This window comes from Lonchura striata, chromosome 13, assembly GCF_046129695.1.
Source record: "Lonchura striata isolate bLonStr1 chromosome 13, bLonStr1.mat, whole genome shotgun sequence".
Classification (NCBI taxonomy): domain Eukaryota; kingdom Metazoa; phylum Chordata; class Aves; order Passeriformes; family Estrildidae; genus Lonchura; species Lonchura striata.
Genome location: NC_134615.1, coordinates 7,185,223 through 7,210,761, shown reverse-complemented (window position 1 = coordinate 7,210,761; position 25,539 = coordinate 7,185,223). Strand labels below are relative to the sequence as shown.

Here is a 25,539-nt window from a genome sequence, read left to right as displayed (position 1 = left end):
GACTGCTCCAAAGCCAGGTCAGTCTGCACTCTCTGGCTCTGCAGCTCTCAGCTCTGTTTAAAATTAGTCCTCCAAGAAGAGTTCAGATTCACAGAATGACTGGCTTGGAAGAGACATTCAAGAACATCGAGTGCAACCCAGCCCCAACACCTCAACTCAACCCTGGCACCCAGTGCCACATCCCAGCTTAGTTAAACACATCCAGGGATGGTGACTCCACCACCTCCCTGGGCAGCCATTCCAGAACTTTATCACTCATTCTGTAAAAAACTTTTTCCCAATGTCCAACAGATATTGCCCTTGACACTGCTTGAGACTGTGTCCTCTGGTTCTGTATTAAAATATGTGTTCCTATTTTCCATACATCAGCTATGCTTTCCACGTCAATTGATCTTCATTTCCTTATTTTGTATTTTGGCATACACTAGGAGTCAAAGGAAATCCAGGTTCCTGGGATTTATCTACCTTCTAAGTTGCTACCACTTTGTTTGGCTCCCACAAAGAAGCTGAGCACAGAGTCTGGCACTGATCAGACCTTTGGGCTCAAGGGGTGAGCACAGTGCTCTGGGCAGAAGGGGCAGTGCTGTGTGGGAAGCAGAGCTGTGCTCACCAGGGAGCCTCAGTCAGTGGAGAGTGGTATCACACTATTTGGGTCTCACGTGCACTGCTCTGTGTGCACACTTAATCCAACTTTTATTACATAATGGGTAGTTTTATATGGGTACTTTTCTGGTCATATCCTTTTTAGCATTACATTTAATGAGCTTTTTCAAAAGCAAGAAATGAATTCATTTCAATCAGGCAATTTCAAGCACCTAAATACAGGCCATTTCTAATTTGCTTATCCACATAGTGTAATTCTGCACTGCTGAAACATTGTTAAAGTTGGGATTTCTCTTCATTTTTTTCCTAGGAAAACAGAAGGGGAACTTGAAATCATGTGGGAATCCACAGCCAAAGAAAACAGGAGAATGAGAGAACTCTTACAGAAATCCCTGAGGAAGAACAACACCTGGAATGCTGTCACAGTTCATGAACCACACTCTCAGGACCTAGTTTATGGACATGATTTTAGCTACTGTGATGTGAAAACTTCATTCCCTACTGAAAATGAAATTCAGCAAGAATGTCAGTGATAAGAATCTGCTTCTCATCCAAGAAAGAAAACTTGGTGCCTTAATTTGACTTTTTCAGCAGCACAAGGTGTGATGGAATGTTTGCTGTCATCAATATTAGTGTATTTTTAAAGTCATCAAAATGACAGCAGCACATTCTCTACTTGTACTGTGAATAATGTAAATCTAGCCTAAAATATTACTTTGCTCTTTGAAGCAAAAGCTATTAATTTTTAAGACAAAATGTGGTACAACCTTAACATGTCAAGACAAATAACTAGTTAACAGGATAAGGTGCTGGTAAGCTTGGTGCTCAGCACAGGCACACACCATGCCACAAAACCAGTGAGCAGCAAGACAGTGCTTGTTAAAATTAAAAGGACAACTTTCAGTAAATTCTCCCTAAAGTGCCAGATGGAGGATGATCCAAAAAGTGTGGCTTGTAATCTTTCTCCTGAGGAAGCATCTTGACTTCCTCAGATGCAAGGATGTCCTAGATAGTGTGCCAAAAATCAAGGACAGAGAAAAATTTGACTGTGGAGCAGACAAGACTGAAACATGCTCATGACAACTCCTGGTGCCTGAATGCACAACTGTGCTGTGTGTAGATTTACAGGATCCCTGGAGGTGTTGGGAAGCTCCTACCATGAGTTTGCCAAGGGGAGGAGCTGCCAGCCCAGAATGCTCTTCCAGATTGTTTGGTTCATCCTGCTTCAGACTCTGTGGCTTCAAAAGCCACCCAGAGTATTCTCTGAAACAGTGCTTCCTGTATATGCCTTTAGATTATTGACCTGTATTTGTCTTAGCTTTCAGATTTGTTGATTTTCACAATATTGCACATCAACTTTCTAGTAGTATGTATTGCTCTGATATGGCTTTGTTTTGGATTGACATTTAACTTGCTGGATGAGCTTTTTGGTTTTGCTTCATTTTCATAACGGAACACAAATGATACCAGAAAATTGTAACAATACAAAAAGCATGTAACTATATCATAGTTGTGTAGAATTAGAAATAATGAAGAATTTCATTGACTTTGAGCAAAATTAACAAAAAGAGCATAATGCCATGTTAAAATACTAAAAAAAATACATAATGTTTGTGTCTAAAAAGGTTCCTGCAGCGTTTTTCATCATGCTATGGCTTTGTTCAGGAGAGGGTGGGGACAGCACTTCCTATCACACAGTGATGTTCAGGGACAGGCAGATTTTCAGCTTTCAAAGCCAGGTTCTGCAGTGCAGTGCAAAGCTAAAATATCTACAGGCTTCCAGAGCACTGTCAGAACCTCAGTGCCCTCAGATACTGCCCTGATTGTAGGAAAGCACCAAAGTAGCTGAGTCATATATATGCAGGCAAGGTTTCAGGATGTACTTTAATTCCTTCCCTATAATAGGAATAACACGAGTGCAACAGCCTTACCAGTTCATCAAGATACGACTTCAGCATGCCAGAGTCTTTTAGACACTGATTAACAGAACTACTGTCTAACAGCACACTAGCTTTTGGTCTCTGCCCAGAGACTTAACAAGAGCTACACTTTGAATCCTTTCACTCTCCTGGCTTTTTCAACTTCATTATTTTAGGACTCCATGCCTCAGCATAACAACCAGAAACTATTTTTAAGCACAGTCTTAAATAACTTCATTAATATGTGAAATTGTCACGGGGATGGTCTATCACTAAACCAGTCCTGTCCCCTATGTTCCTTGAATTTGAAAAAGAAACGAATTTGAAATGTCAGGTCTGAAATACCTCTTCAGGTCAGTTAGACAGGCGTACACACTCCTCTGGTTTCCACACAAGCTCCAATCTGCAGTTGTGCAGACTCTGGAGCAGCATGGAACATGGCCATACCCTCAGCTTCTCACCTTTTTAAAGGCAGGTTTGGAAAATAAGTCCTTCAGGTCATATTTTTTAATATAAGCATCTCTCAATATGCAAATACAATCTCAGAGCTGATTCATTATTTACAATATTATCCTCATCTGGGTTTAATTGCCCTTTTGAGTATGTTTTGAGAGTTTGTAAAAATCAGCAGCTTCACAAGGAAAAGCTATTGTACTGGTAATTTCTTAGAAACAGAAGCAAGATTTTCAAAACTCTCAATGTTGGCCTAACTGTTCTTCCACTGACGTGACCTGGGAATGTCTTAGAACTGTACTTTTGCCACACCTGCTGCCCGTTTTCACAGCTCTTGTTTTAGAGTAGATTTCAATACATGGTTCAAAGGGCAGCAGCTTTGTTCAGAAATGCTACACTTACTTTGCCATTCGCATATCATTAAAATACGACATTAAACTTTAAATAAACTAACATTTAATCAAATCCCTGGTTGATTCTCCATACTCAGTTTCCACAGGAAGAAAATTGATAAAACGTTACGTCCCATGGATGAAAAAGTCTTTCTGTGGCTCAGGAACACTTTTCTGGCATAACAAAAATCCGGTTATAGGCTATTTTAAATACATATGAACATATTTCAAATACACATGAACCCATTTGACATATTTGGATGTAAAATACTGGAATTGTTTCAGATCAGCAAAAGTAAACCCATTTGCAAGTGTGCCAAGTGCTGTACAAGTAGAATTGATAATTAGACAGGTGCTTCCCTCCAGTTCCTTCCAAGTTGATTCTCTTTTATTAACAGCTGAAAGTGTTTTCCTGTAAATCTCTTTGAGATGAAACATAAACCTTATGCTCTGTATGTTTTTCGTCTTGCATTAAGTTTTGCAACTTGGTTGTAGTATAATTCTATCTACAGTAAACATGCAATATAATGCTTATTGTTGGCCATTGATTTTAGGACTAGAAAGAAAATATTAAAAGGCTAGCATTACATGAATAAATATTCTTTTGAAAAAAAGAAAATATGTTTTTTATTAAAACATGCAACATTTAAACATAAAAGGAAAAATAAAAACCAAGAGAAAAGTCCTGCTAAAATGTCTAACAAAGTTGGTAATTTTAGGAGTTAAATTGCCTAGTAGGCAATACCACTACCTAATCAAATGAAAATCCAATGTCTCAAAAGCTGTCTAGAAGGAAGAACTCAAAATGTGTGTGCAGTGCCAGGAACTGGGCTCAATCCTTGTGGGTTCCTTCCAACTCAGGATATTCTGTGATTCTGTAAGTCATCTTTCACTCTGTAGAGGAAAGATAACCAGATCCAAGTAGTTAATTAGGGTTCAGCTGCAGCTCTATCTAATACTGTATGAGGTAATATGTTTAGATTTAATTCCATAAGAATTTGCTATAGTAAAATACACTCTGTTGTTTACCCTTTATTCTTTCACATTATCTGCTGCCATTATTTCTTTCTCAGCTGAAGCCAGGTGGGTGGAGCTGTGTCACCTCGGTTCCAATCAGCTGAATAGCTTTTTGCAAGAGCTGGCAGAAGGGTTTTACCGAGTGTCATTTGGTGTTGGATCAGTGTAAGTGCAAAAGGTACAGCGTAACACGGCGAGTGCTTTTTAATCTAAGTAGAAGCACATTTGTTGCAATCAAAAAAATATCAAAGATTAACAAAGGTGCTAAGATCACAGGAGATCAGATACTGTCTTGATATTGCAGCCCTTAACTGATTTCACATGCATTTCCTGCTCTCATTCTTAATAGCATTTTTTATAGCTCTCATTTTTTCCTGCTCTCCTTTTCTTCAGTCTCTAGATGATTTTCATATCTTCTAAGTGTGTCCTGCTGTAACCAAATCAGCATTCTGGAAGATGAGGGTTTTAGTCTTAAGACCATTTAATGATTTATGCCACTGTCATAAATCTTATTGAGTACCTTCACATGGCACATACAGCACAAGCAAGGGATCAGGCCCAGCCAGCACGGATTTAGGGAATACAGGTCCTGCTTGGCAAACCTGATCTCCTTTGATGACCAATGAATGACCTCTTAGATGAGGGAAAGGTTGATATCCACAACCAAGACTTCAGCAATGCTTTCACTACTGTGTCTCAAAACATTCTCCTGGAGAAGTGGGCAGCTCATGGATTAGACATCTTCACGTGGTTAAAAACTGGCTGGATGGCTGGGCCAAGGGAGTGGTGGTGAAGGGAGTCAAATCCAGTGGGCAGCTGGAAATTAGTGGAGTTCTCTAAGGGTCACTACTGGGGCCAGTCCTGTTCAGTATCATCATGGGTGGAAAGGAAACTTCAGATAAAGTTTATTAGAGAAGCTTCCAGTGAGGTGCAAAGGACCCTGTTCTTTCTAAACTCCCCAGAGAGGGGCCCGGGGGCGGCGGGATCCAATCTTAGCCCCAAACTGTCAGCAACTGAAGTCTCAGGAATTACAGAGGCGTGATTGATCATTTGTACAACTTTGTCCTGCAGAATTAAGGATGGCAAATTAGATGTATTTATATAAAAATTATTTATTTTGATAGATTATTCGACAAAGGATCTTAATCAGAATTAATTACTGCATTAGTATAGAAGCCAAAACTACTAGTATGGTATAGCATAGGATAGCATGACTGCACTATATCAAAGCAGTCATATTAAAGCAATTACATCAAAGCTATCAAAAAAACAAATTATTAAATAGAGATTGATGTAACTCAGCCATACAACTCACCCAGGCTTGGGGCAAATCCTGTTCGCTCAGTCTTGAAGAGTAATTTTGAGGGGTGTCTCCAGCCAAAGGAGGAATCTCCATACACACTCCAAGAAGCAGTGTGTCATATGGAGGACTGAGCTTTTATAGGATTGGCTGCCAGTCATATGTGTCCAGGTAGCTTAGCAGCTTGTCTGCCAAATCTTTGCCTCATTGTCAGAATATTAATTTGGGATTGATGTGTAATAGTGGTTTTAGGTTAATTCAACACCAAAAGCAGCATAAACCCCTGTCATTGATAACATTGTAAATAGGCATTGTCCAAGTTTCTTGACCACATTCCAGGGCAGAGCATCTGCTCCAGGCATTCTTTATTTTGATGAGAGGATCCAGTATGCCCCCAGTCAGTTGGAAGGCACCACCAAGTTGGGTGGGGATGTTGCTGTGCAGGAGGGCAGAAAGGCTCTGCAGAGGGATCCAGGCAGGCTGTGTAGATGGGCTGAGGTTCAGGTGCAGTTCCAGCTCCTATCCTTGGGTCACAAACCCATGCAGTGCTAGAGGCTGGGGGAAGAGTGGGTGGGATGCTGGTCCACAACAGCTGAACCTGGGCCCAGGAGTGCCCAGATGGCCAATGGCATGACCTGGCTTGCATCAAAAATAGTGCAGCTGGACCAGGGCAATGATTGTCCCTCTGTGCTGGGCACTGGTGAGGCCACACCTTGAGTGCTGTGTCCAGTTCTGGGCCCCCTCCAGGCACCACTGCTCAAGTGTGGGCACCTCTGCCAGGGGCTGTGGTGGATCTCTGCATCCCCCATGGATCCTCAGGGGCTGTGGTGGATCTCTGCATCCCCCATGGATCCCCAGGGGCTGTGGTGGATCTCTGCATCCCCCATGGATCCCCAGGGGCTGTGGTGGATCTCTGCATCCCCCATGGATCCCCAGGGGCTGTGGTGGATCTTTGCATCCCCCATGGATCCCCAGGGGCTGTGGTGGATTGCTGCATCCCCCATGGATCCCCAGGGGCTGTGGTGGATCTCTGCATCCCCCATGGATCTCTGCATCCCCCATGGATCCCCATGGGCTGTGGTGGATTGCTGCATCCCCATTGTTCGCAATGGGACGACACTCCCAGTACTAGAAGTGATTTCAGCATTTATTATAATAAAAGGAAAGGCCTGAAGCAAGGGGGCCCACGGGCCGAGCAGGAATGTTCACGTCGAGGATGCTGCGGTGCCGGCGCTGGGGCTGCTGAGTCCCTGTTCCAGGTGGAGCGGCACGGGTTCAGTGGATCAGATACCCTTTTTATCCTGTTTTTTTGTCCCTGTGGATTGGTTTCTGTTTGGATCCCTCATCTGCATGAAGGTTTAAGGCCTCGATTGGCCCATGACGGTTCTGTCCAGGCTCATTTGCTGGGGGTGGTGCGCTTTACTTAGGTGTAATACAGTACGTTAAGTACCGTATTTCTTATAAGTACCCTTTTAACCTCTTTTACCGTAACCAAACTAACAGCGTGTACTTAACAAATTTCAACTGTTTTACAACCGTTTCTAAGCTATTTTTAACACTGTTATGTGTAGTAGATATAATTTGTGCCATTTCTAATATGATATATGTGATATTGAATATTTGTTGGAGTATACACGTTTGTACTAGGACTCCCCCCCACCCTCACAGGTGAAACCTGGTGTCTGTTGAAACCCGATTTACAAGTAAAAGGATGCGGCTGGGCCAGGAGATGGGGATGGACCATGGCTGGGGAGATACGGGACCCCAGGTGCTGATCATCCTGTGAAAAACCCGAGATAGATCTCATGGAAATCCTCAGGCAGATCCATGTGAATGCAGCGTTCAGTAAATTTCATCAAGGGATTCAACAACTCTGGACACTGAATTGTTCTTCTTCATCACCAAAAAAGAAAATCTCATTAACCTATGGACTCTGAATAGAAGAAAAGACTGACTGCCGAAATCTTGGCCTCAGGCAGAATTTTCCCTATAAAAACCGCTTGTGCCAGGATGGAGGTATGTGGGCACAGAGGAAAACCTCTGCTGAGGCTGACCTCTTTGTGGCACACCCAGGGCCAACCCCGGGCTCAGCTCTGTTCTTTCCTTGTGACTGGCTAAATAGAATTTGATTGCAAGTAAATATTTTATTTTTTCACTTTAAATTTGGCTGGACAAATTTTCATTCATAACAAACTTGGTGACTCCTACGCCGTCTGGTTTGGGGCTATCCAGGGAGTTCCCTATCCTCGATCCGGGCGGTGCCCCACTGATTTCAGCGGCCGGACAGGACTGAGGAACTCCACAGAACCAACCAGATTCCAAAAACATCCAAAAAGCCACGTTAAGGAAAGGGTATAAACGGGCCCAGAACTCTTGGAGCTCGGAGCTAAATCTCCAAGGCTGCAGCAGCAAACTTTCACTCGTAAAATCAACGTGCACAAAGAATCCACGCGGGAAAAGGAGCCAGAAGTACTGGGTGGTTGGGTGCTGTGTGGGTGGTGTGTGAGAGACGTGACATAGTCACGGTGCGAGAGCGAACACCAACAAACCGCGGTTCCACCAGCCCGCGAGGGAGGTCATGGGGGAAGCAAAAGAACTTGGGTATACTCACAACACCCATACGACCTGAAACTCTGGGAGTTACAGGGATCCATCTATGGACAGGTCGGGGGAGGGAAGGGTCTCGTGGACTTGAGAAATTGGTAAACCTCACCCACTCTGGGCCGTGGGAAGTCCCCGTTCCTGCAGGCGGCAGTTTTAAAAGCAGCACAAGCTGCTGCTGCTCTGCAGGGCTGAAATCTAAGTGCTTTCGCTTCTCAACTGCGGTTTTTAGAAACCGGTAGCGAATTTGTTTTGTTTCTGCTCAGTATAAAGTTGTGCTGTGCATTTTACGCCTAAAATAGGTTATGTATAGTAAATATAATTCGCGCCATTCCTTGTATGAAATATGTAATATTGGATGCTTGTTAAATCATGCCCGTTGTATTAGTTCCTCCCCCCCTCCTCCCCCCTTTTGTAGGTGAGACTTGAGTGTATACTGGAAACTGATTTACAAGTAAAGGGATGTGGCTCGGCCGGGAGATGGGCCATTGTCTGCTGATCGTCCAAGATGGATATCATGGAAATACTCAGACAGATCCATGTGGATGAAGCCTTCCGGTAAACACCCAACATTGAATTTTTCTACTCATCACCAAAAAGAAATCCTTTTTAACATATGGACTCCAAATAGAAGAAAGGACTGATTGCTAAAACCTTGGCCTCAGGCAGAATTTTCCCTATAAAAACCGCCTGTGCCAGGATGGAGGTGTGGGCATAGGAGAAAACCTCTGCTGAGGCTGACTCCTTGTTGCACACCCAGGGTCGATCCCGGGCTCGGCTCTGTCCTTTCCGTGTGGCTGATTAGATAGAATCTGACCGCAAATAAAATTATTTTTATTTTTAATCTGGCTGAATAAATTCTCATTTATAACAAATGGGAGTGGGACAATGAGGAGCTGGATTATGCCAGGCTGTAGGAATATGCCAGCGCGCGGCTGTTCCCTATTAAGACAACTGGCTGCAAGGTAAGTACGGGGAAGCTGCCACCCCCATACCAAATTCCTCCATCACAAGCACAGGTCTCAGCAGCTCCCCCCACCTCCAGATCAGTCTGCATCGCCCCTAATGCACAAATATCAGCTGCAGACACGCCGAGACCTTCTCAGCCTTCCCCCCTCATCTCACACAACACGGGGACACACACACACACACACACACACACACACACACACACACACACACACACACCACACACACACACACACACACACACACACACACACACACGCTTCTCACTGGGGAAAAACACATCTCCTCCCGCCAGTAGAACTCAGTGTAAGACGAGGAGAGAAAACACAGAAGATTGGGGGGGGCATCTGGAAGAAGGTAAGTGGAAGTTACCAGACGGGAGGGAATTATTGTGAAAGGAATATACTAAGAAAATTCTAAGGAGATTGCATTAACAAACACACTGGGGGGCCCAAGCCCTAACAGAGCAATTCCTGAGATTCTTTGGCTACAAAGGTATATACAATTGACTAAACAAGAGGTGCAAGGGTGCATAATTTGCAAGAAAATAAATAGGGCAAACTCACAAAAACTAACAATGGGGAGTTGCCCAGTAGTTTACCAACCTTTTAAAAGAATCCAAGGAGATTTCACTGATCTACCTAAGGTCGGGAGATACAAATTCTTATTAGTCATAGTGGACAAACTAACCCACTGGGTGGAAGCTTTCCCAAGCTCCTGGGCTACAGCCCAAACAGTATCAAGAATCTTATTGGAAGAAATCATACCTCGATACGGGTTAGCAAGCTGCCTTAATTTGGACCAAGGAACACATTTTACTTCAAAACTTGTCAGACAACTAGCAGATACCTTAGGTATTTGGTGGGGCTATCACACCCCATGGCACCCTCAGAATTCCGGACCAGTCAAAAGAATTAAGCAAATGTTAGAAGCCAAATTAGCCAAATTGATGTTAAAAACAACTGTCATAAATAAAATGCATCCCATTCGCCTTATTAAACACAAGAACTATGCCTCATTCTGAAATGGGATTTTCACCTTTTGAAATGTAACATGGGATGCCTTATACCCATGGTATGCCTGTAGGGCATCGGGGAGTAGAGAATAGACAGATACAACCATACCTGATGGCATAAAATAAGAATCTCCAGGGGGTGATCATGCAGCACAGCACCCCACCCCACCCACCCTCCCCCCGCCGCCTGCCCCCGGGCTTCTTGATATATAAGATACAACAATGAGTAAAATACAGCCTGGAGACAGAATACTGATAAAAGCATCAAAGGAGTCAACATTCACGCCTCATTAGGAGGGACCCTACATTGTCCTTTTAACTACAGATACTGCTATACAAACTGCAGAAAAGGGGCAGACACACGCGTCAAGGGTGAAGAAAGTCGATCTCCAGGACGGGCACCGGAGTGGGAAATCACCTCCCTCCACCCGAGATTTGAAGATAACCCTGCGCTGGACAAGTAAATGACTGAGAGCAACTCTATCAGACGTTCTGTGCCAGAGTGTAACTATTATCCTCTCGCAAATACTGTCATAAAGTTTGGGCTGTTCATTACTGAATTAAACCAAGTGGGTTGTGTGGGAAGTGCTCTGAGCAGGAGGAAGACCTGACTAGCCATTTTCTGGTAATAGCCACAAGGCGAAGATTGTTCTAATTAGATTCAATAATCTAAGTTTTGATTTTTTTTCTTTTTCTCTCATACCAGAAGAGATTAAGGGGGAAATTACAAACAAAATTATTGAGTGTCACTTGTAGAAACTTCATTTTGCAATTAGAAACGGTTTGGAAGTGAACTTTGCAAACTCTGCTGGCAACTCTGCCTCTGGAACTGCTCTGTGGGTTCCTGCTTTCCTGGTGGAGATTGCCACCCTCCTGTCTCTTTGATCCCGGGGCCCCTGCATGCCATTTTGGAAGGGAAGGGTGTGATGCCATCTTCCCTTGGTCCCTCAGCCACACAGAGGGACTGCCTCATCCGGGCACCATTTTGGGAACCTTTTGCTCTGGGGGAGCCTGCCATCATCACTTGAGCACTTCAACAAGTGATCAAGGTATTAGAACTAAAGACAATTCAGTGGCAATTTAGCAACTGGCTTCCCTGTGTCAGTGGCTTTTGAGGGTGTCTAACAACTCTCAACTGGCCATCGCATGTTTCTAAAGGAATCTGTTGCCACTGGACATGAAATGAGTACACAGAAGCTTGGTAAGTTCAAAAGAGAAAAAGACCAAGTTTTATTAAAACATCTGGTATTTATAGAATTCTAAAGGTCACAGTGGACTGGAGGATGGAATTACCACCTCTCCAACCACACTGGTCCAAAGATCGATCAATCAATCAATCACTTCTCTCCACCCACAGAGAAATATGTAAACTACTCTATACATTAAATGGTGTAGGAACTCTGACTCTCAAATATGTAAACATTATCGAAGGCTAAAGAAGTTTTATGAGAACTTTAATACTTTTAAACATCAGGGCAACAAATCTGTGTCTTCAGGGAAAGAGTCAGGGCTTTGGACACTGAAGAAGATCTTGCCTGAATGACGGCAGCAAAACTGCTTCTTGTGGCGACAGGAGGAGAGGTGGGAGTGATCTCCTGCTGGAAGTAGTGTCCCAAGTTGAGCTCTGGGGCAAATGTTTTTTCTAGGACAATTGTGTGCCAGTGCCCAAAGCCACCAGCCAGACGGGAATGCGAAGGTCGTTCCCAAGGAAAAGCCGGACAATGTCAGCAATGATCCCAGTGTGATCCAGGCTTGCTGTGATAGTCACAGGCACCTCACCCCTAGCTGGGATCACTCCTTCTCTGGGTTCAATGACAAAGCAGTGGGGTCTGTGAATCTGTAAGACAAGCATAATACACATTTAGGATGGGAACCATACACCCTGGTGTCTTGTGGGAAACAAGCAAAAAAGGCTAAAGAGGTGAGGATAAAAATCATAAAGGCTTAGAATCCCTAGAATACAATATTGGGCAACAGCAGAGCTCATACAACCTGTCTTTTGCTCTCCTTTAATAGGCTCACCCCATCAACCCAGTTTTGCCCAACCCAAGGGACGCTTATCCTCAGGAGTGTGTTCCTTCCCCAGTCTTTCTCTGGGGTGTGTGCCAAGGAAAGCTGCTTTCTGTCTCCTGGCTTCTCACAAAGGCTCAAGGCCACAAACAAGTCCTTAGTATCAGGTTTTAACCAACTCCACAAGTCCAACACACCCAGCATGTAGAAGAACAAACCTCAAGCCTCTCACAGAGCTCCCCCTCCAGCAGACATCCCACCCAGCCCAGGCCCTTCCTGGCTGCACCAGCCCTGCTCCCACTGCCAGGGGAGCAGCCCCAGCTCCTTCTGCCCTGTGCAGCCTCCAATATTGAACAGCCTTTCTCTGCAGCTGGTGCCCAAAGATGCTCTTCAATGGCACAGAGATCACAGGCTGTGGGGGTGCACAGCCCCACATGTCTTTGTGTGGACAGCCCAGCTGGCCTGACCCACAGGAGGTGTGAAAATTGCCTCCCCACGAGCAGTCTGAGGACAGACCCCGCACCCTGCTCTCTACTATGAACAGCAGTCTGGCACAAAGCAAATGCAGATGGAACAGGGAAACCATAGGGAAGTCCACGTTCTCTGGGGAGCAAAGGAGCACAGGTTTCTCTTGATCTCAGAGCTCCAAAAATGTGACACACACAGCTAAAGAAAAAGATAAAATTAAGGGAGAACTTGTCAACACAATGCAGACTAGTTTCTGCTCCAACATCTCTGCACCTGGTTTCACTGAGGGGTGCCCCAGCTAACAGCACTCCAGAGCCAGGTTCCTCTTGCCTCGCTCAGATGGAACATTGGAGTATCTTGCCTCCTCTCACACAGGGCCATATGGAAATCTTGCATATAAAAACCAAGTCATGGCAGCTACTGACCAGTCAATTTCCCTGGAAAACAGCCCCACAGATACTTACAATCTCCATCCTGAAGTCTATAGGGACAAAACCATTGTTGAAGAGGGTAAAGCTTTGTGATGTAGGCTGTAGTATTGGGACCATGCCAAAGTCTATCAGCCTGGGACTTGGGTAGATTCCTGCCAGCTGTCCAGAGCTCCGTAATTCTGGTCTCTGTTCCAGGAAACAAGCAAGAAAGATTAAAAAAAAAAGAAAAACACAAAACAAACCACAACAAGGAAACCTAAAAAACCGTGCCCAAGTTATTTCTTTAGAGACAGCTACTCTTCACCTGCAATGCTGGGCTTTTAGGGAAAAAAAAAAATTACATAGTCAACTCCAAATTAAAAAGGATTAAGGTACAAGAAACTTTCAAACTACAAATTATTGGCCCAAAGGTAAAAGCTTTGCAAGAAATCTCTAGTTAAGACCTGGCTGATAGTTAAACAACTGGTTATTCTGCTGGGGAGACACCCTCCTCTTTAAGGCAAGCAGCCTGCTGGTTGAAAGAAACTGTTTTGTCAAACTTCAGGCTCCCTGGCACAGCCTGCATTGCCTGTCCTTCCTGTTGACTGATTTACATGCAGTGCCACAATGGCCCAGGTTCAGATGTTTGGTGCCGTCCAGGGAATTTGGCATTGTCATTTCCTTATGTTTTAATATAAGTTTAAATCCTTGCAACCACTCTTCAAATGCCAGCTTTCCTTTCTTTTACAGAAAGCTCAAGGTTCCCAGAAGTCTGACATCCTCTTTTGTGCTCAGAGAGATGACATTTAAAAACAGAGGTTTCCAAAGTTAATAGCATTTTAAAGAACAATTAACTAACATTATCCTTGATTGCTGCTTAGATGAACTACCTTCTGTGTCAGACACTGAGATTACCACCTCTAAGGCGTGAGCTGTTTGTGCCACCGATCCCTCCTGTCCTTCTCCTCAGCAGCCTGTGCCTGTTTTCCCCAGGAGAATCCCTGTACCCTTGCACCCTGCCAGGAGCAGTTGCACAAAGGCACACATCTCCCCTTGCACTCACCAGTGGGTTTCTCTCATCCCCAAACACGCCGATAAGAACATTGGTGCGATGCTTGCCCAGTGTTTGGACTTCAATTGTAAGTGGAATCTCCGCAGTGCTGTGAGGCTGGACAATCCCACACGGTTTGGGGCTGGAGTAGAATACAGGAGAGTCCTCCTTGCGTTCCTGGAAGGGACAGAATCAAATGCAGCTTCAGAGGGACCTCTGAAGAAATTATAGACTCCTTAACATCCACCGCAACAGCAACTTACACACATTTTTAAAAATCCCCAGGACAAAGGTAAAAGGCACAAACAAGATGCAAGAATTGTAGGCTTAGCATTCTCAGGGGGTCCTCCTGCAAGGAGGCTGCCAGCACGGGCACTGGTGTCTGTGGATGCAGCAGCTTTTCACAACCCTCTAAGAGCTCCCACAAGAAAACACCCTGAAGACTAGAACATGAACTGTTTCCTCAGGAGGTTAAACTGCCTCCTAAAGTTTGCATTCAGGTAGGATGCTGTTCTCCGCAGATCTTTAAGACTGAACAGAAACCAGCAAGGTCTTATCCAAACCCTTTTTCCCATAATAATCTCCTCAGTAATATTTGAGAGGAGGAGGAGGTGGATGTGATGCCAAACCTGGGGAATAAGCCCGTAGCAGCCAGGAAGGTCGGTGTTATTTGCAACGAGGAACTTCCTCTGGTATGGCACCTTCAGCTGACACTCATCGTAGAGCAGGATTTCGGGGTACACTTGCAGCTCAGGAACAAGACACCTGGGCAAAGAGATGACCCCAGGGGAATCAGAGATACTGAGAGAATGGAGAATGTTTACCCCCAAAGATTGTGAAATGGAGCATAACACATTTGTCACTGTCAAACAGACATTTAACAGCCCTACAGTGATAAATTGCCTTTAAAGTCTTCCCACTTGAACATGTCTTGTCAAGGAGGGGCAAATCCTGAGAGACAGCCCAGAGGCTGCCAAGTGCCCCAGGCAGAGCACTTTGTCCCACAGGGGCTGCCTCAGCCCCTCCTTTACCCAAGGGGGCTTGCAAGGACTCCAGTAACAGTCCCAATCATCCATGAGCTCTGGGGGAGCCTTCCCAACAAGGATCAGTGCTCACTAGGGCCCCAGGAACACACAACTCCAGCGTCTCAGTAAAAATGATTCTCTTCTCTCCCACGGTGCTGTTGCCCTGCCTGAGAACTCAGCTGTTTGCCCCAGCCTTGGAGGGCACGAGACACCCCCTGCCCTGCAGAGTGGGTGATCTCCCCTCCTAGGTCCTACAGCTCCCTCAGTCCCTCACTCCACAGCTCCATGCACTGACTGTCCCCAGTTGCACTTGCTTGACAAAATGGCAGCCCAGGCACTGACTGGCTCTGCCTGGGACAGGGAACAGCACCAGGGAGCTGCATCCCTCCTGTCATTAAATGACAGCCAGAGCAGCATAGCAGGATGGAATTCTGCTGCAGCAAGAACGACTTTTGGGTTGAGCCTGAGAACATTAAAGCTCAAAATGGGAAGCAGAGAGAGGGAGAAAAACTAGAGCTGACCTGCCACATCAAGGGCTGTTTTCCCCTTGTAAGACCTTGCCCTCACCACTCTTGCTGTGAGCCACTTCCCCTGCCATGTGCCCTCATTGACAGAACCAGACCCTGACTCTCAGCAGGCTGCTTGGTGTGTCCCAAACCAGTGCAGGGTGGCCACAACCAGCACAACTCCACCTCTTGCAGGAAGAAGGAGAGGAGGCCCTTGGGAAATTTGCTCCAGCTCAAGCAGCAAAAACCAGGCCAATTAAATTTATCATTCCTGGTCCCTTTAGAAAAGGACCCAGGACCGTGCTGGGCTGTGAGCAGGGGTGCTTTTCAGCACAGGCTGCTGTCCAAGCACCGCTGTTCTCATGTCCAGCGGGGCACAACAGGAGGTCATTAGACAGCACTTCTCCTTGGGAGCTGCAGCCAGCAAACCCCGTGCAAGGCAGCGGCTGGGGGAGGCCAGGGAAGGGCTGGTACCTGGCTGTGATGACCAGTGATGCCATTCCCTTGCCAACACCCTCCAGGTCCACCAGCATTCTCCGACAGAATTCCATCACTGTGTTGGAACACAGGGTCACCTGGTGAAGAGAAGAGCAGCAAATTCTTCCTTACAAAAGCTCATTACCCACGTGTGATATCCTCCAGCTCTTGTTTCATGGTAAAGAAAGGGCAGATTTTGCCTTAATTCTTCTGCTGGTTCATGTGTACAGCACAGTCTGGGAGTAACAAAAGCCTTCTGGCAAGACCAGATTTGTTAAATACACCTTACTATCAGGGCATAGGTCATCTACATTAAAACATTCGACTAAAGCTCTATGCACCACTGTATTCAAATTAAGGGCCCAGTGTTTCAACTGACTGCAATGACATAAATGCAGAGGAAATCTGCTGACTTGAACAGAATGAGTTCATCTTTACAGCAGGAAGCTGAGGTCAAAGTGGGGCCAAGCAGGTGCTGGGCAGTTCATGGTTGCATTTTTTTTGCCTCCACTGGAGATCCCTACAGTGAACACAAATCATTCTCCTCCCCAGGAGAGGGGAAATGAGACCAAGAAGAAAAACTGAGTTATACAATGACATCTCTCTAACAGCCACCTTCTGTTCTCATCCCTCCTCTGCCCACTTGCAGTCAAAGAAATCTCTCTCAAAAACACAGAATGGCTTCAGTACTTGACCATATGGTATGTGATCTTAGCTTGTGATTTTGGAAACAACACGGTGCTCCTTGAGGAACATCCCGAGGAAGCCAGCCAGCAGAGGCCTCTCACCAGTGCAGATCTCTCACTCACACAGGGCTCCAAGTGCTCAAAGCTGGCACCTGAGCTAAAGCCCTCCCACACTCCAGGGAAGCTTCAGCCCTGGTGCTGAAGCGTCTGTGGCTGGGCTCTTCCCATACCTCGATATCCTGGTGTCCCTGGGGCAGGATGGTCCCTTGGCTGGGGTTCATTGTAAACTCCCTTGGCTCCACATAAAAACGAATTCCCTCCCTCCAGGACGGGTCATTGTCTCTGCCTATCTGATCATAGACGTTCACAGAAGGCTGTGTTCCATCATCGGACATGCGGAGCTTGAATGTCATGGCCACTGAGGAGGTGTTAGTCAGGCGACAGCTCTGGGTGTAGGGAAAGCCTAGGAAAGGACACAAATATCCATTTAGGCACCAATTATGGCATAACCCTTGGGGTGAATATCCTGGTAGGATGAAAGTGTCACTGGAGTTCAGCTCTTTATTGTCTGAACTACAGCTCACCGAGAAGCTGCAGGAGGAATTGATCATCACTTAGTTCCCTTTGACACCGATTCCAGACTGCAGCCTTGAAAATGCCCACTCCTAGCCCTGCTGAACACTGCAAGCTTCTCTCTTTGTGATGGCGAGGAGCTGCCTCACCTGCCCCAAACCAGCATCAGTTATTTCTCAGTGGTGAGTGCGCACCCAGACCGAGCATTTACTCTGAGAATTCAAGCTGTAAATTTCTCCATTAAGGCTGCCAACACTCCCACCGTTTTCAAGGTACATAAACAAGTGAGTGAACATGAGTTCACACCCATGCTGCCCCCTGTGATTACTGTTGCTTTTCTTGTTCCATTTATTCAAAAGGCAACTTAACAAAGTGCCTCAGTGGTGATGTAGGGTGGGGAAGAAGCAGATCAGGAACTGCAATTAGTTCCTGAATTTCATTGTTAAAGGCTTAGTCGTAGTAGTGAATGTTCCCCTTGGGCTGGGGAGGGGGATAGGGGTTTTGGGGGGTTTTGGCTCTGGGGGTGGACTTTTCAATTCGGGTTTTTGGGAGTTGTGGCATGATGCCACGGGCGGCTGTGAGGCCGGAGCCGAGGTTCGGCAGGGAGCGGAGCTTCCCTTCCTCCCGCTCGGGATCGAAGGTCGGCTGCTGCTGCTGCGGGAGGTTGTGTGCTTGGCCCGGGACTGCCCTGGGCTGCGGCTCAGCGCTGGGATCCAGCCTGCCTGCCTTCCCCGCTCCTGCCTGCTGCTGCTGGGCAGTGCCCAGATCCCCACAGCTCCTCCTGCTGTGATCATAACTACACCAAAGGGCAGAAGCACTACTTGGCGGGTGGGAAACATCTGCTCTTGCATTGTTGTCTCTGCTGTCCTGACCCGATATGCCTTGGCTCTGTTTGATCTCACAATGGCAAAAGGCTACCTGAGGCACCAGCAGCCCTGGAGTTCACACCCTGAAGAGGCTGCTGTGGCAGAACAGGAGCGAGGGATGCTTTGATGTTCAAGTGACGCTGTGTCCCAGCCCAGGGAACACTCACCAAAGGAGATGTCCCCGAAGCTGAGCTCATCGACGTTGAAGTGTAAAGGTGGTCGAATGACACTGCCCCTGCAATGGCGAGGACAGAGGAGGACATGGCTTGGTTAAAGGGAATTGCAAAGGTCCGGCTGTCGTGGCTCGGCGGTGCAAAACCTGGTGTCAGGCACTGTGGGGCTCAAATCAACACGTCCCCATGAGCTCAGCGCAGGGCCCCTGTGGACAGGAGGCACCTAAAGCCAAGTGGCCAGCAGCCAACAGCCACTGATGGGGCTTTGGGGACAGGGCAGGCAGGAAAAGCCCCCTGGTTGCTGGTGGTCCCATGAAGGACCCTGAACACACACCCAGACATTGCCCTGTGCCTCAGTTTCCCCATCTGTAACGTGATGGACATAAAGGTATCCCCACAAACTTCTGTAAGCAGCCTTTCCAACCACAGGTTCCCTGCTTTGCTACTTCTGAGCTGGAACTGCTGCTCCCATGGAGGAGCTTGAACCACACAGTCATTACAGAGAGAGGTTTGAGACATGAATCCAGGGGAGCCCCAAACATCCTCTGAAAAGAGCAGCAACAGTTCTACGCAGTGGACAGATGAATCCTAGAGAGAAGGAGCAGCTTGTCAGCAGTGCACCAGCTGGCACAGCCAAGGGCAAAAGCTTCAACAACCAAACAAGGGTGTCCTGCATCTAGCACAGCACCTCACCTGTCCTTGACCTCAGCAGACAGACTCCAAAAGTCACTAACTGAAAATCAGCACTTGAAGCTGCACAACACTCACGAGTTTATTTCATGGCAGATGCCAATCAATGCCCACTCTGCCTTCTGGTTAAAAATCAAGGACCAGTGAACTGTGCCTTCTGTTGTATTCACAGGACTGCCACTGGCTCTGCTCTACACCTCTCAACAAGAGACACCTGCCCTTGCTCAAGGAGAAAGCTGCTTATGCAGAAACATCCCATGAACAGTTTGGAGGATGGACAGAGGAGAATCAATTGTTTGATGGTGAAAGATTCCCTCTTGAGTTCCAAAATAAAAAAAGCAGGACTTTTCCTCCAAAAACAAAGCCAGCATGATTGTTTCTCTACTATAGGCAGACCTACTCACCACTTTTCTCTTGCTAAGTAGTAACTTTCTTGTTCTTTTTTTTCCATCTCCCTTATCTCATTGGTATAATTGACTGCAGATTGCTTTAATTTCTTTACTGCCTTGACCCAGTGCCTCCCAAGAGCAGCAGCCCAGCTCCAAAGCTCCAGAGCAGCCAGCATCAGCTCTCCTGCTTACCCTACATGATCCTAGCAGCACATGGCTCAGGCTAGCAGGGACAAGCCCTCATGCTGCTGTGGTGCTGAGGACTGAGCTCTGCCTCCCCTGCTATCAGCCCTTCTCCCTTTTGCTGGGCCAGGATTATCTCTTGCCATGGCACCAGCCCATGGGATGACACCCCTGTCCTTGGCACAGTTCCTGCTGCACAGTTCCCTGTCTCCCACATCAGCCTTTTCCTGGCTGTGGAAAGGAGCTCCCAGGGCACTCTCTGCACAGGAGCTGAGAGCACAGCTTGTGCCCCACAGCATGGCTGTGAGAGGTGAGGGGAGGCTGCTGCTGCTGCCCATCTGGGATGGATTATTAACACAAGTTTTTACAAACACTGCTGCTGGTGCAGAATCACCCAGGCTGGCCCACCTCCAAAGCCCTGGGGGCCTTGCTGGCTGTTCAGGGGGACATCCCAGAGCAGCTACTGCCCAAAGCTGATCCATCCTGCTGCCTGCCATGGCCCAAGGCAGAGGAAGATCCCTGCAGGGAAGAGTCATTCCAGCTCCTGGGTACCACACAGGGCAGGAGGCATCCTCACACTAAGGTAACTCCAGGATCAGAGCAGAGATTAAGTCCTCAGGAAAGACCTTTTTTCTCTACTCAGCCCCAAAATTAGATATGAGGGGGATCTCCCAGATGTGCCCACCAAGCTCCCACAGTCCTTACTTGATGGTCAGGATTGCAGGCACAGGAGATCCAGCCACACTGAACTGGAATTTTTCTTCAAACGCCCCCAGCACGGTGGCACTGAAGGAGATCCAAACAGTCTGGATCACACCTGGTGCAATGATGCCCTTCTCAGGTGCAAACTTGAAGCCCATGCTTGCATTTGAAGGGACATAGGTGAACGGAGCATCAAGAGGTCCTTGGTTAACCAGCTTCACCTGCAGCAGCAAGAAAGCAAAATGGAAATACACATGGAATCTTCCCTTCTTGTGAGTTATTTTCTAATGATGCAATTAACACCCAGAAAAGGCAGAAGGTGCTTTGTGCTGCTGAATGGCAGAAGTTAAAAGATACAACAGGACAAGCTCTGCCTTTGGGTTTTCATGCAAAGCCCTGGTAACTCCACATAACTGCAGTCACCCTGGGGTTATCCCATGGACACAGAGCAGTCACCTCTGGTCAGCACCACCAGGCTCATTCAGACCTGGCCCTGACAGCAACGTGGGGTGACTGCAGCTGCGTAGTGAATCACCACAGAGCTGCTGCTGCTGCCCCAGCGAGCACAGCTCCAACAGTACCATCTACTCATTCACCTTTTCTCACACCATGAAAACAATACATTGATTAGGAGGCATCAGCATCTAAATGTATAGACAGCACCATCTTTTGGTAAGAAAACTCAGCATGTCTTTGCCTTCCCCAGCCAAACTTTTGAAAGTGTCTGGCATGAGGTAGTGCCTCATTTTCTACCTCTTTCAGTTGCTCTCTCATGATTTTTTTTGTAAACTTGACACTATTGGGGGAAGGCAAATAGGTAGAAAAATCCTTTGCTTTATTCCCAGGAACATGTTTCTTTTTCTGGAGCCTGAAATGCACCAAGACTGAAGTGTTGTGAGAGATTTGTCAGCAAGGGAAAGAACTCCCAAGCCCTTTGCAAGGGCCAGCACTGAGCCAGGAGGCTGGATGGCTTTCCTGTGGCTTCCAGGAATGAGCAGGAGACACTTGACTGGAAGCTGTTTGCAGTGGACTGGAGCCCAAACGCAGCCAGTTTGCTCCAGCTGCTTCTCAACAGCCCAGTACAAAGGTGCCTTGTGTCTGGCACTGCCACAAAAGCCTCTGAAGGTGCAGCTGTCTGACCCCCTGTTGCTTTCATGTGCCAAGGGGTTGTTTTGCAGGAAGCCTCCCAGCTGATCCCTAAGGAAGGCTGCCCAAAAGCAGGGACTGGGGCTTCATGAGCAACTGACACACTTTTCTGACCCCCCCAGATTTGACCATTATATCAAATATTCCCTGCTCACAACTGCCCAGGTTGGCAGGAATTCCACAGCCCCACCAGGCTTCTGCTGTCTCAGGAGCCATCAGGATCCATCCCAAGCCCTGCTGCTCACCTCATAGACGTGGCGGGTATTGACAAGAATATTCCCAATGTTAAGTGAAGGAGGGCTGAATTCAACCAAGGGTCCTTGGCCTTCCCCTCTGAGGTGCAGGGGCAGCCTGCTCTCACGGCCTGGGGAGAGATGTCCATTTCAGTACAATAATTCCCTCTGTTATACTGCATTTTCCAGGCTGCCTCAGTGCTAGTCCCTGACTCTGAGCTGGATGCAGCCAGCTCCTGATGCTGCAGGAGAAGTTATGGACCCTTCTCTTCCCTCAGGAGATATCCCTTGGGGCTGACTTGCAATTTCTAACCCATTCCTTGGGCTGGCTTACAATTTTAGCCACCAGTTTGCTGAGTTTAAAACATCTCTGATGTAGTGACAGGCCAAGGAGCAATGGGTAGAAATTGAAAGGAAGGAAAATCAGGTTAGATATTAAGAAGAATTATTTCACTGTGAGGGTGAGAATTATTTTACTGTGAGACACTGGAGAGGTTCTCCGGGGAGGATGTGAAGGTTCCAGCCCCAAAAGTGTTCAGAGCCAGGCTGGATGGGGCTTGGAGTGACCTGGTTTAGGGGGAGGTGTCCCTGCCCATGGCAGGGCCCTTGGGACTGGATGATCTTTAAGGTCCCTTCCATCCTTACCATACTGTGATTCTGTGGTTTCCTTCCCATGCACTTAGAGGAGCTCTGAAATCCATTCAGTGAAGGCACAAAGCTCATCAAGAGTTTGCCAATTGCCAAACTACCTGGCCCAGTAGCACACGACTTTGTTACCAAAATCCTCAACTTCTGGCACTCAGCATTGTGTTCTACTTCCACAGGCTGAGCTGCAAGGTGACAATTCCCACCCAGGGACAGAAGCAGGTGCTGGCCAAGGGTGCTCCTTCTACAAACACCCTGGGCTCAGTGGGGCTCAGCCACTCTGGTCTGGTGGTGCCTGGGCAGTGGGAGTGATCCAGGGTCAGGGAGCCCATTTCTAACTCAGCTCCTACCACCTGATGATGGAGCCATGGCAAATGGACCCATCCTGGAGGTCAGTGGCCTACAGGGGCTCAGTGCCTGTTCACTAAAGCTGTTGTGCTCTGCAGCTCTTTGGCCTTTGAGGGAATGCTGGCAAAGCCATGGCAGGAAAACCTCTCCCTGCACTGCCTGGGTTGTCCTGGGATCAGTAACCCAGACACAGGATTCTGAGCCCTGGCCTTGCACAGGAGACTCCCTGGAAGCTGCAGGGCCAGTGGGGATGTGCCAGCACTGCCCTGCTGACCAGGGACTCTTCCCAGCAGTTACAGGGGAGCCCAGTGGGCTCAGGCTTGCACCATGGCTTCACTGTGGCTGAGAGCAGCAGGGGAAAGGAGCTCTACCTGAGATGTTGCAGTAAGCCACACTTTGATACTCCCGTGCTTCCAGGGGTTTGAAGGTCACCTTGATTTCAGCCATACTATTTGGCCTAATTTCTCCCTCCTAGAACAGAAAGGGACAACAAAACATTTATCTTCAAACTTCACATTTCTTGTTTTCAACCACAGTCATGTAAGCCTTTATTTAGAGCATCCATGATGAGTGAACAGCACAAGGAGCCCAAGGCAGCACTCCAAACCCAGCTCAGCACACCGCCAGACTCTCTCAATGCTCAGCTGATCAGCTCCCACTCTCCACAATATTCCTACTGCTCTGACACAAGCTCTTGCTCACATCATGCTGCTGTCACCTACAGTGGGATGCAACTGCCACTGTGCACTGGTGGCTCTTGGCCTTAGATGGGCCATAGGAGTAGCCAAGGAGAGAACATGATTCCCTTCCTTGAAATACAAGTATTAGTTAACCTGTTTTGAAAGAATGCAGAGGTTGGGCTTATTCTGTGGTTTACTCCAAGATGAGGAGGGATTTTGCACTGTGCAGACATCAGGCATTCATCATTCTCACAATGCCAGTACTCAGAATCGGGGCTCGGGTTGGTGGGAGGACGTGGCAGTTTGCTTGCACAAGCAGAAAAGGAAAAGGTTCTCTGTCCCTGTGTGCAAGAGAACTCAAAAGGCCCATTTAAACCTTCCACCCTTTTGTCCAGGCTCTCAGATGACACTGGAAGGGACACTCAGAAATAGTGCAAGGTGTGGTGACAGGAGGGGATTGGCAGTTCTGTGATTAACCTTGGGCTGAATTTGGCCTCCAGCGAACCATTGCAAGCTTGAGGTCAGTATGTGAACTGGCAGAGCTGCAACAGCCTCTGCTGAGCCCCACGCACCACGTGTCAGGGGAGCCCCTGCCTACAAGAACTGCTCCCCGTGGACACTGCAAGGACAGCACAGAGCGCCCTTGAGCTCGAGCCCTGGCAGCAGAGCTCGGCTCTGTCAGGCTCCCAGCCCTGCCTTGAGCCTGCAGGGCAGAAATGCTTCCAGCAGGGCGCTCTGCAGCTGCTCCAGAAACTCCATGTCCTCCCTCCCAGCACTTCCAGCCAGCTGAGGATCCGCCGAGTGCCCTCATCTGGGGGGAAGGGGGCCGGGGAGAGGGTGGGTGGGAGGAGGAAGAGGGGGAGGAGGGAAATGAGGTTCTCAGCTATCACTTACCATTGGCTCAATGGAAAAAACATCATTGGAGAACAGCAGGGGGTCTTGTTGCACCTTTGCCATCTCCTCCTGGACCACGTTGCTCAGGAGGGCAGGGCAATCTTCACAAGAGTCCTTCTCCTTCTCTTTCTCCTCCATGAACTTTTCTGCCCACACCTCATTTGGCGGGTGCAGCAAACGACACTGCCTGCAGCCACAGGGAGAGACAAGGCCAGCAGATCGTTTAATAAACCACATATTTGCATAGGGAAGTGTGAGTGCAGGAGGGAAAGCACTTGGGGACGAGCAGCAGCAGCTCCCCAGCAAGGGCTGACCCCAAGCCATGAGGGTCCCACATGCATCAGAGGATAACATGCTGTTCACTGGCACAGCAGGTCGTTTTACTCCACACTTGTGAGCTCAGGAGAGGTTTCCAAAGCCAGCATCCCTCAAGAGAACCTCCTGGCTCAAAGCCTCTTCCACAGCTGAGGGAGAATCCAGCAGCCACCTCAGCTGGCTTCTCCTACTACTGAGTATTTGGGGGAGGCAGATAAAGATCATGGAGCACCCACTGCAGGACTTCCCTGGGTTGCAGCTACATGTTACCAGCATCACTCTTTGTTTCTGCCATTTTGGATCTGCCCTATTCCCTACTCTGCCTTTCACAAGAGCATCCCAGAGCACTTCCAAAGGAAATGGATGAATTCAGGCACCAAATCCCTTCAGTGGCATTCTAGGTTTTATATGCAATATGCATGAAAACAGAGGCTCTGAGAGGGGAAGGGACTTTGTTGTGCAGGAGGGAACAGCAAGCTCTTGGAGAGGCCTTTCCATGATCTAGAGCTTTTTGGGCATGGCAGGTTGCAGTTCTTTCAGCTTTTGCGTGGCAGTTGGCACAAGCAGCCTGAGCAGAAAGGGTGCAGCCAGCCACCCTCCTTGTGTAGTGGGTTGTGTCTTTTGACTGCTTGTGAGGTGCTTGCCTTTTTTTTTTTTTCCTTTCTTCTTTCTGCCTTTTTTATCCCCAGCAATGTTTTACAAATGATGAAAAGCCGTGGCTGCTGCTGCCAGCAGGAGTGTACTAACTCAAAGAGAACCCCCCAGGAAGGACGCAGCTGTCCAGGCCCCTGGCTGCAGGG

General features: G+C 47.6%; 1 protein-coding gene across 3 annotated transcripts in view; it reads left to right on the top strand.

The window, feature by feature from the left end:
* LOC144247055 (centrosomal protein of 89 kDa-like) overlaps nt 1-3,822 on the top strand; it is a 34,224-nt gene extending 30,402 nt beyond the window's left edge. For all 3 annotated transcript variants that reach the window (XM_077786289.1, XM_077786288.1, XM_077786287.1), the window contains exon 19: nt 914-3,822. In XM_077786289.1, the coding sequence (XP_077642415.1) occupies nt 914-1,136 (223 nt within the window). In that variant the 3' untranslated portion in view covers nt 1,137-3,822. The remainder of the gene's footprint in view (nt 1-913) is intronic.
* The last annotated feature ends 21,717 nt before the right edge of the window (nt 3,823-25,539 follow it).